Source organism: Hippoglossus stenolepis, chromosome 10 (assembly GCF_022539355.2).
Source record: "Hippoglossus stenolepis isolate QCI-W04-F060 chromosome 10, HSTE1.2, whole genome shotgun sequence".
Classification (NCBI taxonomy): domain Eukaryota; kingdom Metazoa; phylum Chordata; class Actinopteri; order Pleuronectiformes; family Pleuronectidae; genus Hippoglossus; species Hippoglossus stenolepis.
In genome coordinates this window covers 12,517,810-12,529,998 of record NC_061492.1, presented here as the reverse complement: position 1 = coordinate 12,529,998, position 12,189 = coordinate 12,517,810, and the positions used below count along the sequence as shown (strand labels likewise).

Below are 12,189 nucleotides of genomic sequence, written 5' to 3'. Positions count from 1 at the left end.
CAAGGTGCTTATTGTGACGCAGCTTAATGTCCGTGTTGCGTTCGCACACTGCAATGCTTGTTTGGTGAAATCATTAGGATATTACAATTGCAAAACTCAGAAAGTAAGATTGTGGGTTGACCTTTTCGCCGTTTGTACACATCGCTCTTTGTTTACATCGACAGTTAATATTCTTAGAAAGTGTAAAAATGTCACAAGGTATTTAGATTTACATGCAATCAGACCTCTGAAGCTATAAACCCCCCAAACAACCACAACATCCAGTGATTTCATTCATGTACAGAGAGGAAATTCATGCAGCTTCTGTCCCAGAGTACAAGCAACACACAACGTAGACATCCTTTGTGTTTTGTTCTGACGCCTGCAGTCACGGGGGTGTTTTGTCTAAAAGATTCAGATTACTGTAAATCTCAGATTTGGCATCTAGATTAGGGACAGGTCTGTTTTTTTGTGTGTGTCTGGCTCTCTTTGCATTTTTGCTCACGTGAGAAGAGGGCAGCTAAAACTGGGGTATGTTCCCATCACAATCTACCCCCATGGGTCTCTAAACCCCACCTACTACCCAGAGGGTGGCAGGTGGTGGGACCGCTGCTGCTGCTGCTGCTCTACCCCTCCTCGATCCACACCTCCCCATTGTTCCCCCCTTCCAGCACCCCGCAGGGAATCCAGAGGGTGCACGGACACACACTCGGGCATTTACAAAAGAGGCATTTATGGGGGAACACAAAAAGTAAATAGTGAAAGAAATGTAAAAAGAAATTTAAGCAAATAAGGTGGCCAGATATTTTTGCATAACCTGCAGGGTCATAGCACAGGGCTAGCTACAGTATCTCACCATGTAACAGCTGGCAGGGCTTCAGTGTCTTACTCAAGATCACTTTAACAAGACTTGGTATCAAACCTCTTTCTTTTCTCACCTGCCCTGCTGACTCTGTTTTTTTTACAGCTTTTGTTCTTTGGAGGTTGAATTCAAACTGAGTGCGTTGTTCACTTCCTTTTTCCCCCCGTTTCAGACAGAAACTGCTGACATTGGTTTTATCCACAGATGATCAGTCAGTCTGTCAGTGGCCGGGATTATACAAAATCTAATCCAGAGCTAAGAAGAAAACAGGGTCAATCCTCTGTATGATCCAGCCACCATCTGTGTGCCTGCCCTGGTTATTGGGCTGCTTTGTGCTTTACACCGAATTAACCCAACCTGGAGTTTAATAATTCATATAAAGTCTGAATCCAGACAAAGCCCAGGGACATGTAATATATAAAACTCAGTCACTCTGGTCAGGCTGTATACACACCCTAATCACAATGTTTTATGGTGCTGTATAAAGGTGTACACCAACTGGTTAAACATTACAATATAGTAGCACCACTACATCAGCTTTTTAAAATAAGATTTACAAGGGCCTCTTCGGTCCTCATCATGATACAGGAAAATAAGTAAAGGCACAATTTACTTTTCGCTGGAGCGACTTGAAAAATGAGAAGTGAATGTGTTAAATCTAAAATGTAAATGCATCAGCAGGTAGCAAAGGTCACTCAGTATGAATCTGTGCCAAAGCAAAGTGTGTGAGCCAACAGGAAGGAGAGAGCAGAAAATCCTCACCCTGATACAAGTGTTATTCATTTATTTCCCTGGTGATAACATTCACGTGCAGAGGACAAGATCTTACCACTCGTAACATTACGCAAACTAATTATCTTAAAGTGCAAGAAACTGAAACTGAAAGGGTTGATATTAACTCAGTTTAATCTGTTTCTTGCTCTGCGGGCAAAACAGCTGTCTACGTTGAAATTTATCAACAACTATTGAGGGGATTGCAACTAATATTTTGTACAAGCGTTCATGGTCTCCAGAGGATGAATCCCAATGATCCACTGATTTTGCCTCAGTCACACCGGCTAAGACACTTGTTTGCACCTGGGAGGGAAAGATCACGTTTGTTCATATTAAGTCATGTCAAATTCATTTGAATTTGATGTTTGGAAAAAGTGTTAGCCCTGTGATGGCTGTTGATAGATTTGGTTCGACACCTACTGAAAGTATGACCAAGAAATTTGGTTCAATACTTTGGCTTTTGAAATACCTGCTAAACCTGCTAAATGTATTGGTGTTTAATGCTATTTAGAAAATGTTAACATGCTAAGATGGAAATAGTTAACAAGATACCTGCTAATTCTCAGCAAGTCAGTGTCCTTTTTATCAGGTTAGCATGCTAATGATAGCCTTTGGCTCAGAGCTGTGTCTAAGTACAGACCAGAGACATAATGGACCATGGCCATGACAACTGTCAAAGTGCAGGTTAAATAAAAATGTCTCAATGATGGTTCCTGTCATTTTAGGTTGTTCTCATCACACTGATGCATGTTCAATTGTTCTTTTTACCAGGTAGATGGTTATAATTAGTTATTTGAGAAACATGAGTGACAGCGGAGAGTGACTCACGATTGGTCGAGCGTGTGTATCGGCGGGATCTCGCTACTGCGGCTCCACCCTGATCGCTACTGTGCAGATTCTGGCTCCAAATGTGCAAGATGGCGGAGTTCATATCCAGGATATTTTGGCTTCATTTATGGATCGTGGGAGGAAGTGGAGACATGTCGTCCATCTTTACATACAGTCTATGGTACAGACTTAAAGAGCAAATAGAATGGTTTAGATTATCTTCCTCTTTGTAGTCACTCAACAGACCAAGAATTACACTAGATTTTAAATGTTTCTTCTTAGCACCCTACTTCCTCCATTTTTTCTAAACTTGCATACTAGTATATCGTTTTCCTTGATACTAAAATGTTACGTTTTGTCTTTTCACATTTTATCTTATGTGAGCCTTTGGTCGATCAAATCAAGATCAACTCTGAAAGTATGATATTTCATGTTGTGAGATGTGATGCACCTACACTGTGTGGAGAGCCCAGAGTAGCAGAGGATTTAATACTCTCCATGACTGACAGGTTGGCTATTTATCCTCAACTGTCTGGACAGGAGAGCAGAGATGGTGAGAGAGGGAGAGACAGACTGGATGTAAGACGGCAGAGTACATCATCTTAGTGACGATTGAAAATACATCAATAGTATCAGTATCAGTAGTAATCATTTCTCTGCACCTGCTGCGGAGAATAACCTGTCATTTCTAAAACATGCTTATTAATGTTGACACTGAGCCAAGACTAAAACACATTTTATGACCCTGGTACCCTCATATTGAAGAGACTGATGATGATTTCAGCTCATGAACCATTTATCAAGGTCTGTACCAATAAGGTGTGTACTGTGTAGACAAATAGTTTACCCCGAAAGATCAACTTGAATCCATAAAGAGTCATTTTCCTCATCATGAATTATGTGGTGGAAATGTGACCTAGTTTCCCTGAGCAGAGTGATAACAGATTACTCACAGCACTGCAGAGAGGGACACAGGCTTCATCAGGCAGGATAAGAGGACTCTCATAGCAACATCATAAATACTACATTCAACACTACAACATGGTACCTGCTGTGTGATTTATTCTAGTAAACCATCGACCATCTAACGTGCCATCCTTACTGCATTATTATGGAAAGCAGATTTGTTTGTATAAGGCTGTAGGGACCATGGCCATGAGTAGGTTTACATGGGTTCCACTGTGATAACCAAAGACCAAGTTGCCCAGAAGCAAACTGTGGTAATCAGGTCCACATTGTACCTATACTCTTTGTCTCTCGTCTTCATCTTTTTCTTTTTCTCTCAGTCTCCTCATCTTGTCCTTTCACAAAGCTGACACAGCTCAGCTTTGTTGATGATGTTGATGATGTCTATTCATTATCTGTCTGTCAGTAAAGAAAGTAAACACAGGGTCAATATATATATTTATATCCTTATATTGGATAATTTTGCAGTGAAAATAAAAATAAACAGGGGAACCTCACTTTAACATACATTTAAACACCTTTTCATAAAATGAACTAAAAGAAAAGTATTTCCTCAGACTCACACTGAATGAATTGATGTGAGCTAGCTAACTAACTCACTGTGAAACTAGCTAGCCGCTGTAGACAGCCACTGTTTAAAGTGGTGTGACTGTACATGTGCTGTTGTTCAGATGATGTTTGGTGATTTAAGATATTGAACAACAACCAACCCGCTGGTAAAATGATGCAGTTGTCACCTGGGTCAAGCTTCAGCTGATTCCGCTTCCGGTTCGGTTTGTTGACAAAACACAAGAACCAGCAGGTGAGTAAAGATCTGTTAGTGACGACAAGAGCATTCACTCCACCCGCTGCCTACACACCAGCCCAGGCTCAGGTCAGAAACACACCCTGTTTTTAAATACACCATCTTTGTAGCCGCAAAGTACATTTTAAATTCGAATTCAAATTTAAAACATTTAAATTCACATTACTTAACGTCAAGCAATGGCGAGGGCAGCGTTGAATGAGCTAAATGCTAACGTCAGCATGCTAACATCCATTAGCTTTGCAGATGTCTCATCATAAACTGAAGTTGTGGTTTCAAGACTGTGGTAAAGATGAAAAATAACCAGGTAATTCATTAAATATTTTACCCCTGCGTTTGTCCAACTGTGACATGTGAAAATAAGAAACGTCTTAGTCCTAAAGAGAATGCACCAAATTTCAATTTAATTCATACAATCATTGACAGTAACCAAATTTGAACTAATACTTTCCTGTGCCATCTGCTGCATCAATATCTACTTTTATAACTGAATATTTCAGTCAAAGTCTCCAACACAAGAATAGATGATTAAAGTATAGATTTTTTAGCATCTGTATTAAGTGAAATCGCACAGAAACAAGTCCTTGAGATAAAAGCAAATGGCAGCGACATACTGCAGAGAGCTGCACAAGCTGCAGCAAAGCCAGAAAATGATTTTACGATTCAGGCAAACTGGGTCATCACTTGTGTTTTTAGTGCAGTCTTTTTTGGTCATGGTGTCTCATTGCACTGTGCGTGTAGAGATCCACAGCCAGTCTGTCTTGTAATATTTACAAATTCTCCCATTTACCCACATTTAGAGAAAGAGGGAGTAATGGGTATTATGGGTATTTTATAGGTGTCACTGTAAGATTAATTTCATTACTAAATGAGAACATGGGTTTTTGAGGGTTTTAACAGTAATATTCTGTCACTAAATCAGATTGTCTTGTCAATAACTGTGTGGGTAGAATGGAGCTAACTTTTGCTTCGTCAGCACATTGAAATAAAACAGTAAATACAGACCACCCTAATGTGGTGCAGCAGTGACAGTCACTCTAAGCCTTAGAGTGACCTCAGAGTCTAACGTAAACAAGGTGATGCTTATCGGATCCAAGGTGTGTGATAGTGAAAGTGTTTGGTGGCTCAGGCTCGAAACACGACAAATCCTATCTCCTGTTAAGTCTCTGTGGATTTCTTGTCAAAGGCAGACGTTATGGGAGAGACAGTGAAGGCACGTGAACGTAGAAGTGGAGAATCTGCTTTTGGTCTGTAAATAGCTCATAATCCTGTGGCTGGAGAGCAGCGTTACATGTCCTACTCCAGCTCCTCGTCCCTGTGTCTGATGATATATATATATCACAGGCCAGAGAGCACTGAAGTATTATAGATCACCAAAGTTACACCACAGTATTTCTCTAGATAGATATCGTCTCATGTTTGGTTGAGTGTTACAATAAGCAGCTTAACGTTTGCTGCTCTAAAAACATATTGGGAGTCCTCAAGTCTAGTTTGACGCATGTTCCAGCAGAGGGCGCTCACTATCAACTTGACATATAGGATGCCCTCTTGACCTGATCAGTAAAGTAAACCAGTAATGTTACGATGTTTTGCTACGGAAAAACTGAGGATGCTAGCATGACACCAGCGCATCTGAGAAACAGAGTTTGGGAGTTTTTTGTGTTCTACACGGTAGACGGCAAAATAACAAACAAAAGAAAGGCTGTCTGTCCACTTTGTACCATGCAACTGTCTTACTCTTCAACAACAACAAAGCCGGAGGCTAACTTGTTAGCTTTCCACCCATGTGAGGCAGCGTAGAAGACACCACAGACACGTGGAGCTATGTGTTCAACTTTGTGTGTCTTTGTGTATGGGGGTGGGGTAATATTCAAAAACGAAATGCCAAATGTCATGTCAAATTTGTTTAAATGGCAGCCCTAGTCTGTGGCAGCTTCACATCCTTTCCATACCTCTTTTGTTTTATATTATATTACTGATTGTAGTGTGTATATTGGGTAGCTGATGAAATTTGAGCTAATTTTAGTTTTTTATATGTTGCTGAGTAATTTAATCTATATGATTTATCATATTTTGTCAAATAGATGATGCACGTATAATTGTCTGCTCTGAAATGTTGTTAAGTAGAAGTTTGTTATAAAATGGATGTTTTCAAGTAAAGTACAAGTAGGCCAAGATGTGAACTTTGTACTTGAGCAACTACATTTCATCACTGGTTCAGAGTCATGGACAACTCCAAGGTCAATTAACACAGTCTTAATCAAAGCTTTTGTGATAAGCCAGTAATTCGTAACACACAGCCAAGTCTTTTAAATTAATTCATTTACCAAATGAGAACCTCTAAAATGAAGAAGACTTAAATCATAATGTAAAATTAGGATCAGCCCCCAGTTTGTATAGAATATATGACCCAGTGTTAAAGATATTCTTCCAGAAACAGCTCTATTATTTCAAGCAGCTTTTCAGACATAAAATGCACTTCAGGGATGAAAGGCTCACAATTTATTAACCATAAAAACGCCTCAGTCTTTGTTGAGATTGCACAGTAGATCCCTCATTGAGCCTCTGTCTAGAGTCAAGTCGAATAAGTGTTATTTATGTAGCCTAAAATTACAAATCACACATTCGCCCCAGTGGGCTTTTACATTTGTACAGTATACAACACTCTGTTTGGATTAGGAAAAACTCCTATAATCCTTCCTTCAACATGAAAAAGGGAAAATACTGCAAAAAAAGGCCAGAAAAGGAGGGGAGAGTGGGCAGACACTCAAAACAGACACTGCCCATGTGTGGAGAACAGGATTAGACTTTCAGTGAGCACACAGACCAACACTTTGAGAGCTCTGACACGATCAAATAAGCAGTCAGACAAGTGGAAAAAAAACAGATGGTCTCATCGAGAGTTTTATTTTGCACAAAGACTACGACATTTATAACATCATGAATATTACTCAAGCCTTCATTCCTCCTGTGTCCAATATTGGTGCCTCTTCCCACCTCCGCCCTCCCTGCCCTACCTCATTGCCATCAGCTAATGATGCCGTAGAAGTGCAGAAGACAGGTTATAAACCACACTGACATCTCTGCTTCTAATCTATATGTTAATGAGTCATAACTTGGACCCAGAGGTAGAACAGTCATTGGTGTGGGTCTATGGAAATCTACTAGTGTGACTGCTGTTGGTCATTAAAAAGCAGCAAACACCACCTCGCAGGTCAGTGGGAGACAGTGTAATTCGTCAACCTCCTACGACTGCAGAAATGATGCATTTATCCAAAGGACGGCAATCCACATGCAAGCACACTGCATCCCGGAGTGAGCTGTGTGTTCTCTCAAGCGGCGACAACATTAATCGCATCTGACTTGGCTGCTGAAACATCCATGTTCACCCTGCCCCCCATTTCCTGAACCTGAGCAACCAAGAACTCTGCTATTTCTCTATCGTACAAACCTACACACACACACACACACACACACAAACACACAAGACATGCACTGAAGTCTGCACATTGCCCCGAAAATGTTCCGGAGGGGCTGAGTACAAATGTCCAAGTCAGTTGCTAGCTCCCCAGTAAGATATCTGGAAAATGACAGAGTGAAATGTCAGAATATAGCAAGAAATTCCCAGTGAGCAAGTGGGCGTGTCCATTCTAGCACTTGAAGGATGCAAAACTGTGTTTTTTGCTTTCGACTTTTTTGTCGATTTTTTACAAAGACACCCAAATGCTTGTCGTATTGCTATCAGCACAAAAATAAACATTAAGGCGGAGTCAGCGGCTCCTTTTCCCAACATTTTTGATGTGCTATATACTTGAAAGACAAGATTCTAGGGCTTTTGCAAGAGCTTGATGTACTGCAAACAAAAACGCTATGATTTGAGCACAGTTTGATTTATATGTAACAGTATGTACTGCCACCTGAATGTTATGGACATTTTAAGATGAGATAAGATAATATAATATAAAATAAGATAGGATAAGATGAGATGTACCTTCACAATTTGTTCTTGTTGTTTTGAATATGCCTGAAATATACAATCTTCTGCTGTGTTCCTCATTTGTATAAGTCCAACTCTGAAAAATGTCCCTACCTAAATTTCCATTTGTCTTTTACTCGCTTTTCATGCAGCATTTCTTTTATTCTTAATTCATAATTTCTCCTGCATCAAACGACTTTTCTTCCCTCCACTCTCCTCTCTCCTCTCTCCTGCTCCTTTCAAAGTCAAACGGCTCAGTCCTTTAATCGATGCTCTAAAATAAACTCAGCTCAGGAAATCTGCCGTCTGCTGCTGCAGTTTGCTCTGCTGCAAACTGCAGTGAGTGTGGCAGCCAGGCTCACTTTACGTCCCAAACCCGTCCACACACACACAAAACTGCTGGTGACTGTTGTAAAGCATGTGTGACCAATGACCCATTTCCAGGCTGTTTGATAATGAGAACAGTAGGTTCAACATCAGCAAAGCCACTTGTCCTCATATTCAGGGCACAGATGGAGAGCTGACGTCAGCCGGCCATGACACTGTCTTCATCTCTCATCTGCATGTCTGTACACACTCACCCTCACACACACACACACATGCACACGCACACTCATACACGCACACACACACACACACACACACACACACACACACACACACACACACACACACACACAAACACACACAGCATGTGTGTTGCAGGCGGTGGCGACTGGATGCTGATGGGTTTTCACCTTGAGACTCATCGGGTTCCATTGATGCCTCTGTAATTCTCTGTCATATGATTCAGATCAGCTAGTGCTGCTTTTATTTCTCAGCAAACTGATCTCCTTGAAAACGGCCAACGCCTCACACCTCTCCTCTTCATCCTCCCTTCCCTCCCTGTCTCCTTTTCATTTTCCCACTCACTTCTCCTTTTTGGCACTTTATTATTTTATCTCTGTCTGTATATCCAGCCCTGTTTACATCGTTTTAAAGTTTACTAGTGAACTTTCCACATTTCATGACACTGTGCTTTTCCTTCACTTTGTGATCAGTATCCCAATTTATAAAATACGCTAATACTGTCCCCTGCAGGGCATTTTGTTGAACTGCAACCGTTTATTTTGTCTCACTCAAAAGTCAGTGCCTGGAAGAGTGTTAAATAAATTGTAACCCTGATTATCAGGACCCAGCTCTATCCTGTCACAGCACACCTTTTCCCACGGATTCTATAATCACAGTGACAATCCTCCAAAAGCACCCAATGAGACATGATATCAGACTGTGTGAAAGAAAACTACTTCCACCCTGCAATGGAGCATTTTCAATGTAATATTGGTGACAAGGTGGTTAACAAGTTTGTTGAATCATCTGATGATGGAAACGAGGACAGAACACACAGAGTTAATGATTCAGCTTTTATCAAATTTGACGTCAATTCCTTGCAAACGCATTAGAAACTGACATGTCATAATAACGGAGGTGTGGTCAGACGATGGTCAGCCACCTATCCAATGCATCTTGGCGTTGTCGTTGCCAAGGTTCTCATTCTTTTGAGTCATGTTTAATTATACAGAGGAGGGAACCATGCACGGATTGAGACTGAGAGGAAACAGGAAAAAAGAAGGGATGAAGGACGGGAGATAAGAGAGTGCGTAGGCAGAGAGAAAAGGATGAAAGAGAATTAAACATGAGGGAAAGAACAAGACAAGGGGAAGGTTTCTATTTATAACTGCTTGTTTCTGTTGGTCTGTCAGCTGGGTGGTGTTAATGCTTCAGCTCCTCTGTCAGCTTGACTGCACATGAGGGAAATGACCCTCTACTTAATGCTTTACTGTCACACGTACTGTTAGCATCCTCCTCACAAGAACAGTGGGAGAAGATGTAAGCTACAACTTGCTTAAATTGTCCTGGCCATCCTTCTCTTTCATTCTCTACATATCTCTTGTTTAAAACATCCACAAAGTCGTTCTGCATTATTTTGATGAAACCTCAGGGGAATCGCTCCAAGTTTCCATATAAGGACCCAAACTGAACCGGCTCCTCTTTGCAGCTGAATACTTGCTGGGTGAGGCGTCCCAGTGGAGGGCTTTAGTCTATAACAGGATGGACCCAGAAAGACCCCCGCCCTGACGGAAAAGACACACATACGCGCACACACACATACATTCTGTGTGCAGACCTAGAAATCCAAACAATTTACAGAGACGCATGCAAACATATGCACCTCATATATCTCTTTTGAACATGCACATGTGCAGGAGCCTTGCGGCCTCTCTGTTTAGTCTTACCCATTGGTAGCCCCTCACAGTCGGACATGGCCACAGAGAGACGAGAGGATCAGGACAGAAACTTCTTCCCTTGTCTGCTGAGTCTCTGCAGCCTGTTGCTTCAATGTCTGTGTCGCACTGTTTATGTTACTCTGGTGAAAATAGTTCTCGGCTGTTTGCCTCTCTCTTTCTGTTTAGCTCTCTTACTTTACTTTCTATCTCCTTCTCCTTCCTCTTCTCTCTCCCTCTCTTAACAATCTGACCAGTGGCCAGTGGATATGCCAATCAAATATCACACACTGCACCATTGGATGCTAAATTTGTAACCACCAGTCCAGTCCTCCCTAGGGATACGGTTTCCCTTCGCAGGTCTTTTTTGGATATAATTTCCCTGACTTTCTCAAAAACTTGTAACACATATCCCACCATTAAAATCAAATAAAAGAGGGTAAACAGTTTTTTTCTGCAACAAGACACAGAGGTCTTCCTTTCCTCTTACAAACTCACCATGAAATGCTCAGAATCACACTTGTTCTCCAGCATATTTTTCGCCTTATCCCTTGAGCCGGCAACAGAAAACACAGGAAGTTCCTGTAAACTTCTTATCCCCTGAGAGACAGGTTGGCCAAAACCTGGCACTGTAACAGAGAAATTCATTATATCGTTCCATTCTGTTGTAGTACCTTTTGTTTCCTGTGAGGGGCGCTAGTGTCTCATTGTATTTCAGCTGCCTCATGTTGGGAGAAATTCTTTGTTGTTTCCAGTTCCCCAAGTGTCCTGGATACCAAAGACGTTTCCAGGGTCAAGTAACACTATGCTGAAGGCTGTAATTCTGACAGCTAAACTTAATCCCAGTGTTTTATTTCCCATATAAATAAATCGGGAGCCCTGCCGAGCAACTTCTACTGAACACAGGCAGATAGTCATGGAAGCAGAATAACAAATAAAGTCCTCTCACAGCAGAGAGACGTTACGTTAAGAGGCAGCACAAAGAAGAATCTGTGAAAGGGAAAATCGGGGGGAAATCAAAGATCACAGCCGGCTTGGTCTCTTCTTCTAAATCCTTCCAGGACAATGAGAAGTGCTCGCCAGACGCTGTGCAGGTTACTGGTCCACTTGAGTGCACAAATGTTCCCTCAGAGCAGCTCTGATTAAGCTCAGCGCTGACCTCTCCACACACTCATTCTTGAATTACCTTTCAGCTTACTCAGCTGATCCTTTGTCACTTGACTGAGAGGATTATCACGAGGGAAGGGTCCAGCATGTGACTAAGTGGGGTCAGATGGGAGACTGTGTCCGGACCAGGACCAGTGTCACAGAGGTTAGGATTTAGTGTTGTAGCGTGGGATCAGGGTTATCTTGAGACTTGAGCGAGAACACAGGGGGAATGAGATGTAGTAGAGGGGGCTTCCTTGCTCCGTTATCTGTCCTCCATACCTGTCAGGGACAACCCCCCATCCCCCACCCACACGTTACCAAACCCTAACCCAGCAGCCCGAGCCTCTACACCCAGCACCACCCGTTTGATGTTTGATCTCCGTCTCTTGTTTGCAGAAGAGCTCGAAGGCCCCTTCTGCAAACGTAACCTAAACCTTCACCCCATAAAGACCTCTCGACCCCTCTCGTCCTGGCAAACAGAAAAGTGGACCATCCACTACTGTGACTTATTTTTACACACCAGCGCAGCACATGCAATTACTTTAGCTGAGGTAATATACTCCTTAGTCCAGAATGCTGCGCCAAT

The 12,189-nt window shown here is 41.8% G+C and overlaps 1 protein-coding gene across 1 annotated transcript in view; it reads right to left on the bottom strand.

Moving 5' to 3' along the window:
- Positions 1-10,709, bottom strand: part of eml1 (EMAP like 1) — a 47,057-nt gene extending 36,348 nt beyond the window's left edge. Inside the window, exon 1 of the mRNA XM_035167687.2 lies at positions 10,467-10,709. Within this exon, the coding sequence (XP_035023578.2) occupies positions 10,467-10,494 (28 nt within the window). The 5' untranslated portion in view covers positions 10,495-10,709. The remainder of the gene's footprint in view (positions 1-10,466) is intronic.
- Positions 10,710-12,189: the final 1,480 nt, after the last annotated feature.